Source organism: Schistocerca gregaria, chromosome 2 (genome assembly GCF_023897955.1).
Source record: "Schistocerca gregaria isolate iqSchGreg1 chromosome 2, iqSchGreg1.2, whole genome shotgun sequence".
Taxonomy (NCBI): Eukaryota; Metazoa; Arthropoda; class Insecta; order Orthoptera; family Acrididae; genus Schistocerca; species Schistocerca gregaria.
The window spans coordinates 962,644,032-962,666,162 of record NC_064921.1 but is presented as its reverse complement, the minus strand read 5'-3'; the positions used below and the strand labels follow the sequence as shown (position 1 = coordinate 962,666,162).

The window sequence follows — 22,131 nt, the reverse complement described above, 5'->3', positions numbered from 1 at the left end:
ATTTGATCATGACCAGGCGCAGTATCATGAGCCTCAGACAGCGCTGAATCCAGTTCCCACATTGTGAAGGGTCAGTTATCTTCCGCCTCCTCGTTCTTGCAAGTCACCGTGCTGGCCTACCGCGCCCGACTCAGCTCTAATCGTAACCCTTCGGCACGCCACCTCCGCTCTGGCCGTCCGTCTGCCTGCCATGCTGCTGCAATCTAATTGGCGCTCGCTTAATTAAAAAGGGTAACACTTAATTTTATTGAGCGTACAACAATCGGGTTTCTTTCTTAGGCATCACTTGAAGTTCTTAAAACTATTGCTTATCTGAAGAGTGGTCACTCGTGCACAGCAATTGCCACGTTTCAACTGGAGCAGCTCAGAGAACACATCAGTGCTACTGTGATGACCATTGACCATTGACGGCATGCAGTGTTGCAGAGTCAGGTCAAAAGGTTTAAGAAGTTTTGGAAAGGACAATATATGATATTAGAGGTGTTCTCGCCATTCGCTCTTAAGCTACAAGTGTTTTTTTTTTGTTTGTTTGACTGTCGTTCGTGTCAACTGCGTAAAACTATTTCTGGGAAGACTTCCAGCAGTATCGCAAGACATGAGGAGAAACGATCGAGGAGCAAACCAGCTGTTCTTAAATCCAGGAAACGAGTGGCACGAGATCACAGTCCAAAGTTTGAGGGCGAGGCATTGCTGCGCACCGAGCGATCCAGTCTCAGACACCCCTACAATCTTCGTAGCTATGTGTAGTGTGAGTGAGTGCAAAGCATGTTTCCATTTCTCAGCATTTGCATATGTGATGAGTTGTGCAAATATAGATTGCAGCTATTACTTAGAGTGCACAAGTGTAACTAAAAGTTATTCCATAGGCTGCAAAAAGATATGCATTTTTATTATGTGTTTAGAGCTAGTTAACCATGTTCACTGTAATTCCAGTTTTTGTTATGAAAGTGTGTTCCATTAATGCAATAGTAATTGTACCAGAGGCAACCAGCATGTTATTAGAAGGAAGGTCATAGATGGCCGTAATATTGATGGTTTATTGATAGCAAAAACGATTTTCAATCACACAGTGATCATCTTCAGTGATGTGGTGTACAAATTAAACTCATAGGTACCGGTATAAAGTTATTATCAGTATCAGTATCAAGTTATTAACAGTACCCTGTTAAACCTTACAATTAAATGCTTACTAGTTCTGGTAATTAAACCAAATGCTCTTTAATGATGGAAGATGAGTGTTATTGTTTCTGTATCAGCTGCTACATAATTTTGCAATGTATAAGATTTATATTTACCGTGTAATGTGGCAACAAACTGGCATCTTAAGTATCAACTAAAGGGTTATTTGCTGATCAGCGAGAGTCAAATGTATTTTTTACCTCTGAATGAGTAAGATCTGTGTATATTTAAACGTAGTTAATTTGCCAAGAATCGGCAGTTTTCTTAGATAGTACAGTGTACAGCTGTGAGGAAAAACTGTTTATTTATGATCCTCAGATAGATGATTGCTGTAGGAATTTAATGCATCAGCATCATCCATTTCTTAAACGATGTTCTGAAAGTATAATTTACTTTTTCAATTCGACTATCGATGTTACTTTTACATGTATGTGCAACTTCTGGTATATCTGAGCTATCTTTTATATTCAAATTAAATGGCGGTAGATAAATTTCAAATTCCCTCCACTGTGATTCATCATGTGATTTGATTGATATGCGTTCTGTATTTCCAGCTACTTTTCATACAGCCAGAAAGCTTTTACGAACAATAGTGTTTCTTTACTGTAGCGAATCATACCTACTAACATACGCAAACATTTATGACTACCAATAATGAGTTCAATTTCATCCCATCAGTATACAGGATTAAGTCTTTTGAATCTTCCAGTAATGTTAGTCCTTACTTAATTGTCAGTATTGTGTTTTTATTTCCTTTATTAATTTTTCTTGTGACTATAGCATATGTCATGCACCAAGTTGTGATTTTAAAAGCCACTCGTCAGTACCAATCGTTACTGTGACTGCAAATGAGATAAACGTTGCACTGCAATCTGATACCGCAACTGGCAAAACAGGTTCATGATGTGGTCGTTTTGAGCCATGTTTGGTAACTGTACTTCTTTGGTGGATGTAACTTAAGGGTTACAGGCTTGGGCAGAGTATGCGCACAGGCTGGTACTGTCTTGAAATATGACCACTACGGTGTCAGTATACACCTGCAGCTGTGCACCAGACACGCAGTAGTCGAGTGGCACAGCCAGAACTGTTTCCAGCTCGTGTGGTTTTGGCTCGGAAGATATGAGTTTATCGGCTCACAATAGAGTCCCTATAAGTCATATATTCATGCTAGGACGCCAGACACAGTTATGATGGCTCGTCTCATGAGTGAGTTACTGTAACTGTTCTTACGAAAATAAAGTGGTGAAGGTTAATCGCCCGCATCTCATGGTCGTGCCGTAGCGTTCTCGCTTCCCATGCCCGGGTTCCCGGGTTCGATTCCCGGCGGGGTCAGGGATTTTCTCTACCTCGTGATGGCTGGGTGTTGTGTGATGTCCTTAGGTTAGTTAGGTTTAAGTAGTTCTACGTTCTAGGGGACTGATGACCGTCGATGTTAAGTCCCATAGTGCTCAGAGCCAATTTTTGAAGGTTAATCACATATACAGCGTGTTACAAAAAGGTACGGCCAAACTTTCAGGAAACATTCCTCACACACACATAAAGAAAAGATGTCATGTGGACATGTGTCCGCAAACGTTTAATTTCCATGTTAGAGCTCATTTTAGTTTCGTCAGTATGTACTGTACTTCCTCGATTCACCGCCAGTTGGCCCAATTGAAGGAAGGTAATGTCGACTTCGGTGCTTGTGTTGACAAGCGACTCATCGCTCTACAGTACTAGCATCAAGCACATCAGTACGTAGCATCAACAGGTTAGTGTTCATCACGAACGTGGTTTTGCAGTCAGTGCAATGTTTACAAATGCGGAGTCGGTAGATGCCCATTTGATGTATGGATTAGCACGGTGCAATAGCCGTGGCGCGGTACGTTTGTTTCGAGACAGATTTCCAGAAAGAAGGTGTCTCGACAGGAAGACGTTCGAAGCAATTGATCGGCGTCTTAGGGAGCACGGAACATTCCAGCCTATGACTCGCGACTGGGGAAGACCTAGAACGACGAGGACACCTACAATGGACGAGGCAATTCTTCGTGCAGTTGACGATAACCCTAATGTCAGCGTCAGAGAAGTTTCTGGTGTACAAGGTAACGTTGACCACGTCACTGTATGGAGAGTGCTACGGGAGAACCAGTTGTTTCGGTACCATGTACAGCGTGTGCAGGCAGTATCAGCAGCTGATTGGCCTCCACGGGTACACTTCTGAGAATGTTTCATCCAACCATGTGTCAATCCTCATTTCCGTGCAAATGTTCTCTGTAAGGATGAGGCTTCATTCCAACTTGATCAAATTGCAAATTTTCACAATCAACATGTGTGGGCTGACGAGAATCCGCACGCAATTGTGCAATCACGTCATCAACACAGATTTTCTGTGAACGTTTGGGCAGGCATTGTTGATGATGTCTTGATTGGGCCCCATGTTCTTCCAACTACGCTCAATGGAGCACGTTATCATGATTTCATCCGGGATACTGTACTTGTGCCGCTAGAACATGTACCTTTCCAAGTACGACACAACATGTGGTTCATGCACGATGGAGCTCCTGCACATGTCGGTCGAAGTGTTCGTACGCTTCCCAACAACAGATTCGGTGACCGACGGATTGGTAGAGGCGGACCAATTCCATGGCCTCCACGCTCTCCTGACCTCAACCCTCTTGACTTTCATTTATGAGGGCATTTGAAAGCTCTTGTCTACGCAACCCCGGTACCAAATGTAGAGACTCTTCGTGCTCGTATTGTGGACGGCTGTGATACAATACGCCATTCTCCAGGGCTGTATCAGTGCGTCAGGGACGGAGGGTGGATGCATGTACATTTTGAACATTTCCTGTGACAAAGTGTTTGAAGTCACGCTGGTACGTTCTGTTGCTATGTGTTTCCATTCTATGATTAATTTGATTTGAAGAGAAGTAATAAAATGAGCTCTAACATGGAAAGTAAGCGTTTCCGGACACATGTCCACATAACATATTTTCTTTCTTTGTGTGTGAGGAATGTTTCCTGAAAGTTTGGCCGTACCTTTTTGTAACACCCTGTATAGCAAGGATGGCCTTCTGCTGAGGTCACAAAACCCGTTACCCTTACATATGTCACATAACTTGTTAACTACAGTTAATGAGTCTGCAAACCATCATATTAACAGATTATATCGGCACAACAAATAATTCGAGAATGTAGATGTTCAGAATCAACAGTTTTTCACTGGAATGCCAAAAAAGAAATAGTCAGATAACCAAAAGATCAACAAAGCGAGACTAGCGACCAAACGCTGTTAGAAGGATATCTCTTAAAAAAAATAATGGATAAGAACATAGCTTAGTGAACATCACTTATTTCTCGTACAACTCTGACGATGTAACATCAAGAACATGTGTCATGTGGAAATTACGTGCCAGTCCCCTGATAAGCCGTTTGGCATTATTACCTAATAGCAATATTTTCTTCTCTTTCCTCCTCACGTCCCCACAGTAATGAAGCCTTGGTAAGTACTTGTAGCTATGCCCCCCCCCCCTCCTTCTTCATTGAGAGAGACTGGAACAGCCAACATCTCCTGAAACCCTGCCAATCACAATTTTTCATGCGATTTTTGCTCCCTCATTTGCCGCTTCCGACAAAACTTTTGTGATATTCCATACAGCAACATGTGTCTGATAATGAAGAACTTTGCCTACATATATGGTGGAGGAAGACTGCATTTCCATGCTGTGTAGTAAGGAGATAGCAATGAGAAGGCTAGGGGTGTGCAGGTCACCTGGTAGCGCACAACTGAGGTGGCCACTCCTTCGGAGGGGCGGGGTGAACTCGCCAGCACTGATGGCGAGGAGGCCTTCCTGAGCCGGTGCCTCGTTATTTTGCACCAGCTCTACCTATTATTTTTCTGGAAAAATCACTGCTACCACTCTTGTGGCTGAGAAGCTAAATGAATTTCCTGTCTGATGACTGATAATTCAGAGGATGATCCTGGAGAGTCCAGGAAGAGAAGTGCTACTCACCCAAAGGTCCACCAGATGTCGAAGCACATGATGGTGAGCCACGAGAAGGCCGCCAGGAAGAAGAACAGCGTCAGCACACCTGCAACACACAAGTGTCAGCGGTGGGGCGTCCTATTGTCAGACCCTTCTGAACTGAAAAAGACTCAGAAATTTTTCTTCAAGTTACTCGCAGTTGTTAAGAATCATCATAAGTCAAAAAAGTGGAACAGTCTCCGAAATACTGTAGAAAACACCCGAACACTGTGCAAAAATCTTCTGAGAGTGTTTAGGAATATTATCTGAAGGTTTTGGTATAAGGGGTCCATGGTCTCCGGTTACATGTTACAAGTTAATAACATAATACGGTTTATTGACTTAGTTATCCAATTACCTCTGTTTATGTCAAAATACCTCCACAACTATGAAAAAACTGTTATATGCAACAACCAAAACGTGCAACACAAAACTAAGTGTAGTGGAACAAGCCTCGACTACAAAAGAACTGTGACGTGGTTACTATTGCCGAAGACGCAGCTCAGCATAGCATTATCGTGCATTCTTCAGTTGCATTCAGTGAATCCATACACGAGATGCATATTGGCGAGTTTGAACATACATTGAACACTACTGGGAAAAGGATTTAAACTGAACTGAGCAGTTATAACTGCCAGTTTTCCAGTGCAGTGTAGATTTGGCATTATCGTTGTCAACAGCAAGTACGATGAGTGAATGAAACAAACTTGTTTCGGAACAAGACGTCCAGCGCATGCCATCGACATCTGCACTGTTGCACACATAGTTTAACTGCAGTACATATACAAAGTTAAATGCGGATAAGAAATCAAACGAAACGTAATTACCGTGTAACGAGCTTCAGGAGACTACGGGTGGACCTTATACCGAAATACTCAGAAAATATGTATTTCTGGACATATTTGTATACCGTCTGCAGAATGTATCGTGCTGATAGAGAGCATCATGACTGATACAGGGATTAGTGATCACAAGGTCATTGTAGCTAGGCTCAATACCATTTCTTCCAAATCCATCAGAAACAAACGCAAAATAATTTTATTTAAAAAAGCGGATAAAGTGCCACTAGAAGCCTTCCTAAAAGACAATTTCCATTCCTTCCGAACTGACTATGCGAATGTAGACGAGATGTGGCTCAAATTCAAAGATATAGTAGCAACAGCAATTGAGATATTCATACCTCATAAATTGGTAAGAGATGGAACGGATCCCCCGTGGTACACAAAAAAGGTCCGAACGCTGTTGCAGAGGCAACGGAAAAAGCATGCGAAGTTCAGAAGAACGCGAAATCCTGAAGATGGGCTAAAATTTACAGACGCGCGAAATTTGGCACGTACTTCGATGCGAGATGCCTTTAATAGGTTCCACAACGAAACATTGTCTCGAAATTTGGTAGAAAATCCGAAGAAATTCTGGTCGTATGTAAAGTACACAAGCGGCAAGACGCAGTCAATACCTTCGCTGCGCAGTGCCGATGGTACTGTTATCGACGACTGTGCCGCTAAAGCGGAGTTATTGAACGCAGTTTTCCGAAATTCCTTCACCAGGGAAGACGAATGGAATATTCCAGAATTTGAAACACGAACATCTGCTAGCATGAGTCTCTTAGAAGTAGATACCTTAGGGGTTGCGAAGCAACTCAAATCGCTTGATACGGGCAAGTCTTCAGGTCCAGATAGTATACCGATTAGGTTCCTTTCAGACTACGCTCATACTATAGCTCCCTACTTAGCACTCATATACAACCGCTCGCTCACCGATAGATCTGTACCTACAGATTGGAAAATTGCGCAGGTCGCACCAGTGTTCAAGAAGGGTAGTAGGAGTAATCCATTTAACTACAGACCTATATCATTGACGTCGGTTTGCAGTAGGGTTTTGGAGCATATACTGTATTCAAACATTATGAATCACCTCGAAGGGAACGATCTATTGACACGTAATCAGTATGGCTTCAGAAAACATCGCTCTTGTGCAACGCAGCTAGCTCTTTATTCGCACGAAGTAATGGCCGCTATCGACAGGGGATCTCAAGTTGATTCCGTATTTCTAGATTTCCGGAAAGCTTTTGACACCGTTCCTCACAAGCGACTTCTAATCAAGCTGCGGAGCTATGGGGTATCGTCTCAGTTGTGCGACTGGATTCGTGATTTCCTGTCAGGAAGGTCGCAGTTCGTAGTAATAGGCGGCAAATCAACGAGTAAAACTGAAGTGATATCAGGTGTTCCCCAGGGAAGCGTCCTGGGACCTCTACTGTTCCTGATCTATATAAATGACCTGGGTGACAATCTGAGCAGTTCTCTTAGGTTGTTCGCAGATGATGCTGTAATTTACCGTCTAGTAAGGTCATCCGAAGACCAGTATCAGCTGCAAAGCGATTTAGAAAAGATTGCTGTATGGTGTGTCAGGTGGCAGTTGACGCTAAATAACGAAAAGTGTGAGATGATCCACATGAGTTCCAAAAGAAATCCGTTGGAATTCGATTACTCGATAAATAGTACAATTCTCAAGGCTGACAATTCAACTAAGTATCTGGGTGTAAAAATTACGAACAACTTCAGTTGGAAGGACCACATAGATAATATTGTCGGGAAGGCGAGCCAAAGGTTGCGTTTCATTGGCAGGACACTTAGAAGATGCAACAAGTCCACTAAAGAGACAGCTTACACTACACTCGTTCGTCCTCTGTTAGAATATTGCTGCGCGGTGTGGGATCCTTACCAGGTGGGATTGACGGAGGACATCGAGAGGGTGCAAAGAAGGGCAGCTCATTTTGTATTATCGCGTTATAGGGGAGAGAGTGTGGCAGATATGATACACGAGTTGGGATGGAAGTCATTACAGCATAGACGTTTTTCGTCGCGGCGAGAGCTTTTTCCGAAATTTCAGTCACCAACTTTCTCTTCCGAATGCGAAAATATTTTGTTGAGCCCAACCTACAGAGGTAGGAATGATCATCAAAATAAAATAAGAGAAATCAGAGCTCGAACAGAAAGTTTTAGGTGTTCGTTTTTCCCGCTCGCTGTTCGGGAGTGGAATAGTAGAGAGATAGTATGATTGTGGTTCGATGAACCCTCTGCCAAGCACTTAAATGTGAATTGCAGAGTAGTCATGTAGATGTAGAGTTAGTTATAAACAAGCAGTAAATTAAAATGTCATGCTCGATGCCGAAGTTCTACTGCGTGGGCAGCGAAAATATAGTAAGCGATAAACTTTTCTCCTTTCATCATTTTGTTGAAAATATGTATAAGGTTGGAAATCGGTAAGTGGTGTCAGTCTCAAATATTGGATGAATACAATTTGAGTGATGGGAGCGCCGCGAGTCATGCCGTCTGAAGACATATACACAGTTTCTAACAGTAAAATAACCAACTGTACTTACTGTGTTAAAGCATTAACATAAAATTATACCTCTTAATCAGTAGATTATGACAGCATTTTCAATTTTTAAATTCTGTCAATAATTATATGAAACACTGAATTTCTGTTTTCTTTTAATAAATGCAGCTCCAGGCACTATTTTATATATTTTAATTTATGCCATTACGCGTTTTGAGGTTTCATCAGTCCTCAACTGACCTAATAAACATTTGCATCTTCATCGTTAAAACATTGATAGCCGCTTGGATGTTGCAGCTAGCCTGGTAAGATTAAAAGTTTTGTTTAGCTACAGCACTTGACAAGTTCTATATTTACAATTTATTACTGGTTAGGTGTACTATCTTTCTATTCTGCTTCTTCTTATTCAGATTTTCGCGTTTATAGATGTGGCACAAACACTTGCACAAAAAGAGAGTTTACATTGTCTCCAATGTATCTATGGTCAAAGTAAAATAAAACTTTGACCGTAGATATAATTCTCCGATGTAAACAAAACAAAGATGTCAGACGGAAAAATGCCGGATACTTCTCTGTTTTCGTGCAGAATACACGCGAAAAAGTGTTTCTGTCACCTCTATAAATGCGATAATCTGAATAACAGAACCCATAGAAAGGAAGTACACTTAACCAGTGATTTATGATAAATATACAACTAGCAAAGTGTAGTAGCTAAACAAAATTGTTTATCTTTTAGCTGCAGCATCCAGCTTCTATCGATGTTTTGACGATGCGCTTGCTCTAAATTAAAAACGTAATGCGCCAAATGAAGATGGGTGACAGCTTGAGAGACGTATAATCATAAATAAACATACATAAAAATTTGGCTCTTTGCTGTATTTCTTAAAATAATGTAATCCACAGCCACAGTGCTAAACAACCAGTGAAATGGGTAAATTAATATTGAAATTAAAATTTTTGTTGCCCCTGGAAGCCGTTGGATAGGCAGAACGCGACTGGAAATGTGCGCCCATGAGCGATGACTCGGGTTAGTCATTTAGTATTATAGATGTGGTGAAGGGAATGTGGTATCCGCTCGCAGCTAATATGGTGCCTTTCAATGGCAATAAAACACTATACATCCAACATTTCACACATTAGTCAAGTAAAAGACTCACAATTTTTAGAATTTACAGTATGTGAGAAGTTTTAACCCTAGCAATACCACCGGAATTTCCCAAAACGCGCGGTACCAGGAGGGTGAGGACCTAATACTCATCTTAAAAATTTAAAAAAGAAAAGAAATTCGTTACTTTTTGTTACTTTATATTAACCACTACCATTTTAGGAGGGACTAATGTGTTAGCAGCGTCTAGAACATGGAAATATCTTTTAGCACACACTTAACAATATCGGCACGCTTTCAATAATAGGTACTGCCAAGTGGCGGTACTTTATGTCCACCCTAAAAAAAAAAGCAAACTTCTTTAACTGTTGTTGGTTCTTACTCACAACATACTTTTTGAAGCGGTACTAATGTATAATCTACTAGTAACACTTAAATTTTTGGGTTTAAGTTAAACTGAAATAAAATAACAAAAAAATTTTTCGAAATTGTAAAATATTAACTGACTAGATTAAAATATTTTCAAAAGGTGGGCATAAAGTCCCTCCCCCCTCCTTCTCCCTTGGTATTGGGAGAATTAAATGGGACGCATATATGCATGACATCCTGAAGCTGCACAGGGCGAGGTGGCGCAGTGGTTAGCATAGTGGACGAATCCGCATTTGACCATCCAGATTTAGATTTTAAATGATTTTCCTAAAACCCTCTCAGCAAGTTCAGTGACGGTTCCTTTGAAAGGACACGTCCGATTTCCGTCCCCACGCTCGAAACAGTGCGATTTCGTGCTCAGTCTCTAATGATTTCGACGTAGATAGGGTGTTAAACTCCAATCTTGTTTCCTGCAGTTTAGCATTTTGGCCACAGTCAACAACATTGGTACGATGACGAACTTTTACTTTACTTGATTTCATTCCCTTTTTTGGCATGGCACAATATTATCAAAGAAATTTTCGTGTGAAGAGAATTCGCATTTGCCTGCCAGCCATTCTGAATGGACTTCTACACCACATTCGTTTCCCACAATTAATCGCTGTAAAACGAGGTAATTTTTTTCTCAATATTTATTATTATTTTTATTATTTATTTAGGGATACTATAATTCAACATTTATGTATACTCCCTGAACTTTCGAAAGAGAATTAATTTCCAGAGAGGATAAGTAAAATGATTGAGGTTTGTCTATGACACTGTAATTCTGTCAGAGATGGCAAAGGAATAGCAGTTGAACAGAATGAGTAGTGGCTTGAAAAGAAATTATGAGATGAACAGCAAAAGTAAAACAATGATATTTGAGTGGAGTCCAAGTAAATCAGGTAATGCTGAGGGAATTAGGAGTTTTGCTATTTGGGCAGCTAAATAAATAATGATGGGGGAAGTGGAGAGGATGTAAGTGCAGAATGGCAATGAGAGGAAAAGTAATCATGAAAAAGATAAGTTGGTTAGGATCGAATATAAATTCAAGTGTAAGGAAATCTTTTCGGAAGGTCTGGAGAATAGGCTCGTACGGAAGTGAAACGTGGTCGATAAAAGTTCAGAGAAGAAGGGATTAGAAACTTGTAAAATGTGGTGCTTTATATAAGAATGCTGAATATTAGACGGGTGTATAGAGTAACTAATGCAGAGGAGAACTGAACTGAGGAGTGAAGAAATTTAAGACTCGAGTTCACTAAAAGAAGGGACATGTTGATAGGACACATTCTGAGGTATCAAGGAATTGTCTTTTGAATGAGCGATGTGTGTGGTGAGGGGGGGGGGGGGGTGTGAGGGGTGAAAATTGTAGAGCTCAACCAAGGCTCGAATGCAATAAGCAGATTCAAACGGACGTGTGGTGCAGTAGCTATGTAGAGATGAAGGGCCAGGAACTGTATCAAATCAGTCTTCGGATCCCACAGATATTTACTCGTATGTCATTAGTGTGAACGCTATGATACCCAGTAGCAGCACCTGGATGATGTCCCACTGACGTCATAGCAAAATATATGAATTGTTGTTTCTTCGTACGAATTTGCCACTTCTTACTTATTAGCCGACACAGAACGTTACTCCGTATAAGGTGTAATAAAAAGAAAAAGAAATAATGTCTCTCTCCAAAGTTTAAGGTGTAACTTACAGTTCATCACATGAGACGTGATCGATGGACTTTTCAGTGGTAAGTAGTTCTTAATTCCGTGTCTTGTGCTACGAATTTATTCATAAGTTCGTTATATTTTAGATGTAAGACCACGTTGAAGGTATTTTTGGTACATATAGATATCAACGAAAAGACTGTACAGTTCTTCATCTCCGAAGACGTCTCCCACAGTCGGAGACGAAACATCTGAAATAGTTTTGTGTACCGATCACGGCCTCTCAGCCTGGAAACTTCCACTGAAGTAAATGCTCGCCGGGCATCTATAACGAATGAGTTTTCTATTCTGTTTGTGGGAACACTGCGTCTAAAAACATCAGCTCTAGTTAGAAATTAGAATTATCTATTACTAACTTCAGCTGCTGACGGGAGTTGATATATATCAACGCGGACAGGTGAAAATGTGTGCACCGACAGGGACTAGAACACAGGATTTCCTGATTGCATCGCAGACGCTCTATCCATCTGAGCCACCGAGGGCACAGTGGATTGTGCGACAGCAGGGACTATTTCGCGCATGCCTCCCGCGAGACCCACGTTTTCACCTTATATGTCCACACGCTATATTCGTAGTGTCCCTACCCAACACACTGATTACTCGTGGAAGGCATTCTTACCAAGTCCCTTAAGAATTCGGGTAATATGTGTGCATCTGCACAGAAGAAAAAGGTCATGGCCGGTATTGCCAGAACTATATACTTAAATGGATATGGTGTCTGTTCTTTCTGAGATGTCCGAAAGAACAGACACCATATCCATTTAAGTACACCAGCGATAGTGGTCGACTGGGACTTTACACAAAACTCTGACTTTGCTGAGTTCGGGCGACTCTGACGTGCCGGTTCCTTTCGTTAATAAAAGTGGGCTGTATCGTACCTAAACTGTTCGATTATTCGTCGTTATCACCCCCCATACATCGTAGCACTACTTTGGTGACTTCAGTGACAGTGTTCGTACATAATTTCAACATTCCTACTATGGCGCAATTATAACGCCATCTGCAGTCGTGCCCTCATTGTGCCCACAGTCTGGGGCACTGGACAACGTTCCTCGTGCCAAGATATCAGGTGCTGCTTATAGCACTCTGCGTGCATCTCGTGTGATAAACAGTTACGGTGACACTCTTCTAGATGTGCTGCGACAGTGCGCAACACCGCCAAGCAACCGTCTGTAACAGACAATGTACTATGTGACCTCGGATGGGACCCCGTTTCTCTCGCAAACTGGGCTACTCTCGAGCTACAGCAGTCCACCCGTTTGGATTCGTGCCTGCTTGCTTTCAAAGAGCTATCAACAGCACTGTCTGTGAATCCGAAAGTTCTCTATCTTATTCAGCCAGATGTCTTCGCTCCCGTGTTGTTTACCGCGTGTGGGTTGCCATCCGTCCCGATACATAGGGACCGTCACCGATATGGACTTTCTTGTCCCGACATCACGGTAAGACTAAATTTTGTCCCGACTTTGCAACATACAGTCACGAGCTTGGCTCAAGTACTGAAATAACGCCATCTGTTAGCGTAACATGCAAATGCAGCCTCATTTAGTCTTATTTATATCAACAATTTTATATTAACAAGGTTGTCTCGCAGATGGTGTTTCATGTTGCGTGTCCTGTATCGAGGATGCCAGCACCTTCCAGATCTAGTGTCATCATTCGAGAAACTACCAGACTTCTCTAATAGTACGGGGCTGGAATTATTTAAGCAGTAATATATATATCCGAAGACCTCTTTAGAAACTAACTGTGACACGGAAGAACGGAAGTCTAAACACACCATGGAAAAAGGTGGATTTACTTTCTTAATCATCATCATCATCATCATCATTTAAGACTGATTATGGCTTTCAGCGTTCAGTCTGGAGCATAGCCCCCTTATACAATTCCTCCATGATCCCCTATTCAGTGCTAACATTAGTGCCTCTTCTGATGTTAAACCTATTACTTCAAAATCATTCATAACCGAATCCAGGTACCTTCTCCTTGGTCTTCCCCGACTCCTCCTACCCTCTACTGCTGAACCCATGAGTCTCTTGGGTAACCTTGCTTCTCCCATGCGTGTAACATGACCCCACCATCTAAGCCTGTTCATCCTGACTGCTACATCTATAGAGTTCATTCCCAGTTTTTCTTTGATTTCCTCATTGTGGACACTCTCCTGCCATTGTTCCCATCTACTAGTACCTGCAATCATCCTAGCTACTTTCATATCCGTAACCTCAACCTTGTTGATAAGGTAACCTGAATCCACCCAGCTTTCGCTCCCATACAACAAAGTTGGCCGAAAGATTGAACGGTGCACAGATAACTTAGTCTTGGTACTGACTTCCTTCTTGCAGAAGAGAGTAGATCGTAGCTGAGCGCTCACTGCATTAGCTTTGCTACACCTCGCTTCCAGTTCTTTCACTATGTTGCCATCCTGTGAGAATATGCATCCTAAGTACTTGAAACTGTCCACCTGTTCTAACTTCGTTCCTCCTATTTGGCATTCAATCCGTTTATATTTCCTTCCCACTGACATTACTTTCGTTTTGGAGATGCTAATCTTCATACCATAGTCCTTACATTTCTGATATAGCTCTGAAATATTACTTTGCAAACTTTCAATCGAATCTGCCATCACAACTAAGTCATCCGCATATGCAAGACTGATTATTTTGTGTTCACATATCTTGATCTCACCCAGTCAGTCTATTGTTTTCAACATATGATCCATAAATAATATGAACAACAGTGGAGACAGGTTGCAGCCTTGTCTTACCCCTGAAACTACTCTGAACCATGAACTCAATTTACCGTCAACTCTAACTGCTGCCTGACTATCCATGTAAAGACCTTTAATTGCTTGCAAAAGTTTGCCTCCTATTCCATAATCTCGTAGAACAGACAATAACTTTCTCCTAGGAACCCGGTCATATGCCTTTTCTAGATCTATAAAGCATAGATAAAGTTCCCTGTTCCACTCATAACACTTCTCCATTATTTGCCGTAAGCTAAAAATCTGGACCTGACAACCTCTAAGAGGCCTAAACCCACACTGATTTTCATCCAATTGTTCCTCAACTAATACTCGCACTTTCCTTTCAACAATACCTGAGAAGATTTTACTCAAAACGCTGATTTAAGAGATACCTCTGTGGTTGTTACAATCTTTTCTATGTTTCCATGTTTAAAGATTGGTGTGATTACTGCTTTTGTCCAGTCTGATGGAACCTGTCCCGACTCCCAGGCCATATCAATTATCCTGTGTAGCCTTTTAAGACCCGACGTTCCACTGTATTTGATGAGTTCCGACTTAATTTCATCCACCCCAGCTGCTTTATTGCACTGCAATCTATTGACCATTTTCTCCACTTCCTCAAATGTGATTTTATTTCCATCCTCATTCCTATCCCACTCTACCTCGAAATCTGAAACATTGCTGATCCTATTTTCATCTACATTGAGCAACTCTTCAAAATATTCCCTCCATCTGCCTAAGGCATCCACAGGATTCACCAGCAGTTTTCCTGACCTGTCCAAAATACTTGTCATTTCCTTCTTACCTCCCTTTCGAAGACTGCTAATTACACTCCAGAATGGTTTTCCAGCAGCTTGACCCATAGTCTTCAACCTGTTTCCAAAGTCTTCCCAAGATTTCTTCTTGGATGCTGCAATTATCTGTTTGGATTTCTTTCTTTCTTCAACATAACTTTCTCTGTCTACCTGAGTTCTAGTATGTAGCCATTTTTGAGACGCCTTCTTTTTCCTTTTACAGGCTGCCTCGACTGTGTCATTCCACCAAGCTGTTTGCTTCTTCCTACTTTTACACACTACTGTTCCAAGACATTCTTTAGCCACTTCTAGTACTGTGTCCCTGTACCTTGTCCATTCCTTTTCCAATGACTGTAATTGACTACATTCAACTAACTGGTACCTTTCTGAGATCGCTGTTATGTACTTGAGCCTGATTTCCTTATCCTGAAGTTTCTCCACTCTTATCCTCCTACATATGGACCTGACCACCTGCACTTTCGGCCTCACAATCCCAATTTCACTGCAGATTAAATAATGATCAGTGTCATCAAAGAATCCCCTGAATACACGTGTGTCCCTCACAGCCTTCCTGAATTCCTGATCTGTTATTATATAGTCAATGACAGATCTGGTTCTCCTGCCTTCCCAAGTATACCAGTGAATGTTCTTATGTTTAAAAAAGGAGTTAGTGATTACTAAGCCCATACTGGCACAGAAATCCAAGAGTTGTTTCCCGTTCCTGTTGGCCTCCATATCCTCTCCAAATTTACCCATAACCCTTCCATACCTTTCTGTTCGATTTCCAATCCTGGCGTTAAAATCACCCATGAGCAGAACACTGTCGTTGTCCTTTACTCTAACAACTACATCACTGAGTGCCTCATAAAAACTATCCACCTTATCTTGATCTGTCCCTTCACAATGCGAATATACTGACACAATCCTAATTTTCTTGCTAGACACTGTCAAATCTATCCACATCAGTCGTTCGTTTACATAGCTTACTGCAACTACGCTGGGTTCCATTTCTTTCCTGATGTAAATCCCTACACCCCATTGTGCTATTCCTGCTTTGACTCCTGACAGGTAGACCTTGTATTCTCCCATTTCCTCTTCTTTCTCACCCCTTACCCGAATGTCACTATTTCTTAAGGAAACCGAAAATCCTGAACGCAAATGCCAGCTGCTAAAATTATCTTTAATATTTGTTTTCTATTCGCGCACACAACGCCACTGCGGAAAGAGTATTTTCGCTGATGTCGGCCCAGTGGACTAATGAAAGAAATCGATTGCTGCCAGGGACTGTGGAATCAATCTTACAGTGCCAGTTTAACTACGAGTTGACTTGCATGAAGTTTTATAAATACGCAAAAGGGAAAAAAGACTTGGTGAAATATGTGAAATACTCCGAAAAGTATGGTGGACCAACTACTTCCTTGTAATTGTGTTCTAAGTGAAAAGTAATTATATTAATATTTTACTTCATTTCTGCACCACCATGTCAGAGTGTCCCGACGAGGTCCCAGCTAGATACGGCAACCCTATCCGTGCATCATGTCGTGCCACATACTGACAATACTAGCTCGGCTTGCCTTCCACCACTAACGTCGCCTTAGCAACCTACTGGCCGCATGCTACCTCAATTCCGGTCAGATCAACCAACTTTGTGGTTCGCTATTGTGGACAGCATTTTTGCTTCGAGTGACGGCATCGCTCTGGTTAGCCATCTGTGGAAACATGCAGATACAGTTAGTTATATCATTCTCCCCCCCCCCCCCCCACTCCCAGCACAAAACAATTATTAGACTATGAAAGCTACTCTAATTCGCCACTTCATCCCTCACTCGCTTTACTTGGGCATTTGTCGTCATGAATGTATCCGAATCAGTTACCAGCGCAGACTTTCCCCGTCACTTCCATCTGGTTCCCGACCTGTCCAGCAGTGTGGAAACTCACATGAGTAGCGGCAGCTCCGCCAGAAGTATCGTCCGTCACATTCCCTCTGTGGCGAAACATTACGGCGCAGCCCATTTCACACCACAAACCTCATCTACTGCGAATGTACCCCACAGCCATCGACTCCTTTAGGAGTGCACAACCATCGACCGTATTCAAACGTTCAGCAACTCTACTGCGACAAATAAGAAAGGAACTTTCACTTACAACATGACAACAATGTCAACCAACACAGAATTCAAGATGCCAAGCAGGAACTCCATGCAACATCCATCGACACTACCTTAATGACATCTCTACACCATGCCGGCTCGGCGCTTCTGCCGCCATCCATGGTGATGCTCACAGCACTGCCGCCATCTACCTATACAAGGGTCAGTGCTGAGCCGCTTGCTTGCCCTCTCTGTACTATACCTCTGAATGTTACCCCGTAAGAACGATTCATACAGAGTGCCATTAAGAACGGAACAGTTCATAAGATTGTCACCACACCTGGCACCTGGACCGCCGTCGGATCTACTCTTACATACTAGGAGAGTCATACCTCTGACAGTTCCTGGGATCCAACTATAAAATTGGTCGCCTTCTCTCCAGACCTAGTCAAGCTGGTCTCTCATGTCAAGCGACCCACTGCCCATCTCAAAACATCTCCGTGCCTTCCGCACTCGGTGGCTAAGCTCTTTGTAGACAAATCATTAAAGATTGTGACCTTGTAATGTTATGATGTGAAACAGTACGACCTGCCTTATACCCTAGTACTCAGGCCGCCTCAAGAAGATACTTTGTACGTTAACCAAACTATTAAATGGGAGCGTACAACAGTATTGTGAACAGACTTAAACCTGCATGGCCACTGCAAGACACAGCACCAGATGACAACACTTGCCAAGCCCTCTCTCTGCTACACCTGTCGACTCTCCCATTTGAGGCGCTGTACCGTCAGCCTTCGAATTGTGACTGGACGTCCACGACTTCTTGCCTGAAAACTTTAACACGTTCACAGGCAACGAGCCCTGTTTGTCAAAGGTAAGCATGCAGACCACCAGACTGCAAATGGCTCCAGCGCACAGCACTTCCGCAAGACCGTCAAACTACCAAGCGACATCGATACGCGATTCCTTTCACCTCCCACTTTCCCGCCGACGGTATCCTCACAATCGCGGCGCCACGCTTGCCTCCGACGGCGCCATCTGCCATGGTAACTCACCCAGCACTCCTCCAACCCTGGACGATGCCACACCCTCACGCTACGGGCGGCCACCACTGTACGCTGGCCCGCCTACACGACTACAGTCTTTACGCCGTCCTGCATACATCGCCTCCCGACGACTAATCTACTGCAGACTACAACTCGCTCAGAAGACTTCTCCGTCGCCAGCCCTACACTACATGCCTGCCTCATAGTACACCACATCACAGGGAAGGGCGGGGGGGAGGCTCTCTATGGGAATTCTGCGTCGATAAACATAATCTCTGGCAGTCGACCGGGACCTTGCTCTAAATTATCTGACTGTGAGTCCGTCTTATGACCTGTACGCTCCTTTCGTTAATAAAAGTGTGGCGTATTGTGTCTGTGTTGTGTAACAATTCATCGTTATCAACGTCTGTACACCGCAGCTCTATATGTTCAAATTTCCCTTACTGTTAACGTACAGCGTACGTGATCTCATCCAGTGTGGCTGTAAAGGTCATCAGTTCACACAGTTATTTTTTTATTGGCATTTCAACAACTCAAAACGCCACCCTACCGATGGCTGCTTCACAAATTGGTAGGACTCTGCGTCTCCTCAAAGATCCTACTAGAGGACTGAGTCTTCTACATCTCTCTACATTTACGTGGCTACTCTGCAATTCACACCTAATTTCCTTCATACCACCTCTCCACCATTCCACTCTCGAATGGCGCGTGGGAAAAAGGAACATCTAAATCTTTCCGTTCGAGCTCTTATTCCTCTTATTTTATTGTGACGATCATTTCTCCCTACGTAGGTGGGTGTCAACAAAATATTTTCGCATTCGGAAGAGAAAGTTGGTGATTGAAATTTCGTAAATAGATCTCGCCGCAAAGAAAACCGCCTTTGTTTCAGTGACTGCCACCCCAACTCGCGTATCATATCAGTGACACTCTCACCCCTATCGCGCGATAACACGAAACGTGCTGCCCTTCTTTGCACTTTTTCGATGTCCGCCGTCAGTCCCACCTGGTAAGGAGCCCACACCGCGCAGCAATATTCCAGCAGAGGACGGACAAGTGTAATGTAGGCTGTCTCTTTAGTGGGTTTGTAGCATCTTCTAAGTGTTCTGCCAACAAAGCGCAGTCTTTGTTTCGCCTTCCCCACAATATTATCTATGTGGTCTTTCCAATGTAAGTTGCTCGTAATTGTAATTCCAAGGTATTTGGTCGAACTCAGAGCCCTTAGATTTGTGCGATTTATCGTAGACCCAAAATTTATCGGATTTCTTTTAGTACCCCTGTGGACGACCTCGCACTTTTCTTTGTTTAGTGCCAATTGCCACTTTTGGTACCATACAGAAATTCTCTCTAGATCATTTTGCAATTGGAATTGGTCGTCTGGTGATTTTACTAGATGGTAAATTACAGCATCATCTGACACCTTCTAAGGAATGATGTTGGCAAAGATTTGAAAATGCTTGTATGTCATGAAAATTCTGTTTCCGCCTCAACGGCGGAGTTGGTCATTGTAACGACAATAACATCGACCCAGTAAATTACTGTGCTTGAAATAGTCTGTACATGGAAGTTGTACAACTACGCTCATGATAAAATAATGCCACAGTTCGGGTATAACACATCCAGAGTCCCAAAGTTTGCGGATGAGGCTTACACATAAAAAACATTTTCTAGTGACATGTAAAATAACAGTTGATGAATGTTCAATAACATTAGTTGGTGTGGAACGTGAAGTGCTTCCGTCATTAAATGTTAAAGGTATTTCTGTCGTATTTTATTCGCGTATTTTATATCAGTCGAAAGTTTCCTGTTGTGGTTTACAATGTACGAGCATAGCTGGTTTATTCGAACGCGGTAGCGTTGTTTAATCCTGAATGGTAGGTGGATGTGTCGCGAATGCTCATCATGTCTGACGAAAACGAGTGCAAAAGGTCTGATGTCTTCTTCTTTCTTTAGACAGCTAGTTACTGAGTATCACAACGTTGAACAACACAATCTAAAATAGAACAACACAATGCTAAGTGTAAAAATAAAATAAAAATCTTACGTGACTCTTCCCACCGATCAGATATTTCTCTGATATAGACTGATAATGGCAGGTGGAAGACGAACCTTTGACAATGCCAACCACTCGTGCTGGTGAAATGTCAGGAAAATCGTTTAGGAGATGTCGCCTGAAGATCCCGAAATGGCAATAAGTCAACGCATGACCACAAAAGCCTCGAATTGTACTGTTCGTGACGGTTTGATAGGTATTCGACGCACTCAACGCATAATCTTAGTATATAGAGAGCTTAAATGGGAAAATTTCCTTTCATTGAACGAATTTATGACTGTGGTACACATTATGAAGAAGATGTGGAAAGGGCGATCAAAAAGTTTCCGTCTGAGGGCGTGGCTGCAGCGTGTATACATCGTAACGAGGCTCCGATACAGGAACATAAGCACCGGCAAGTAGGCACGTGATTAGTGTGGTATTCGTGGCTTTCAGACGTACGTGCGGTATACATGGAAACGTGAACTGTGGAGACTTTATTACCAAATGCGTCCAAACGGGAGCAACGTGTTGTTATTCTTTTCTTGGCCACCGAAGGACAAATGCCCACAGACATCCATTGGAGAATGAAGATTGTATGTGGGGCAGGATGTCTGTCGAGAACCACCGTTGTAGAACGGTCCAAAATTTGTCTCAGCCACTGAGTAGGATGACAGCATGCCTTACGAATGTATAAACGCCGGTAGAAACTGTAAACGCTTTTCGCTGCCAGCACTTACTGTCCGATTATTTTGGACTCTGCTTGTAGACACGTGCCAAGCAAATGGACTGCATTAACTTACGAGAAACACCACACGTGCAGCGTGAATGGCCAAAGCGACGTTGATACATAGCGAAGTTGTACGATTGGAGCTTCAAGCAAAGATTCTCTGGGAGTTTAAGAAATATTCGCCGTAACATTTGCAGTGTCTAAATTTCTACCCTTGGCGATTGTCAATGATAAAAAATAAAGGCTGGCTGAGTAACAACTTGGCAGTTTCCTTATAATTTGGCTTACAAGTGCACTACAACTTAAAAATGCAGTGACCCACCTTTATTTCTCTACCTGTTCCGTTGTAACTCATAGTTTCAATTCATTTTCACTTTCCGTTAGGTTCACTGCCACACGTCTGTTGGTTCTTAGCCTTATAACACATTCTGAACAATTTTATAATAAAAAAAGTGGAAAATCAAGGAAGACAAACTCATCTTATGAAAGGCGTTAAAACGATGACGATTTAACCAGGTCAGCGGGCCTCTCTGTTCCTCCCCCCCCCCCCCCCCCCCTCGCTCCTCTACCCCATCCTTACCCCGCAGACCTCGTTAGTTTTTGGCTTTTGACGTTTTAGTTTTCATTGCTTTTTGTTGCCTTACAAAATTGAAATGCCATATTACAAAAATACGATCAGTAATGGAATTCGCTCTTAAAAGTTATCTTTCTGCTTTCTGCTGCCAAAAAGAATAATTACATCGATGTGAAGAAATGAACAAGCTTGTGGTGTTCGGCTCTGGGTTGGATGGGGATACGTACGATGGAAACACAATAACCATTTTCACTTTAGAATAAAAACGAAACAAATCAAACCGATGAGGTTTATTCACGGAAAAAAAGAAATAAATTTAAGGACCTTCAACATCGCACCGCGTCAGCAATCGTTGGTTAATATATTAAAAAACTA

General features: G+C 42.4%; 1 protein-coding gene across 1 annotated transcript in view; it reads right to left on the bottom strand.

Moving 5' to 3' along the window:
• The window catches only part of LOC126335447 (G-protein coupled receptor Mth-like), a 682,281-nt gene that overhangs the window by 396,342 nt on the left and 263,808 nt on the right, over positions 1 to 22,131 (bottom strand). Inside the window, exon 4 of the mRNA XM_049998739.1 lies at positions 5,172 to 5,250. Coding sequence (XP_049854696.1) covers positions 5,172 to 5,250 — 79 coding nt within the window. The remainder of the gene's footprint in view (positions 1 to 5,171; positions 5,251 to 22,131) is intronic.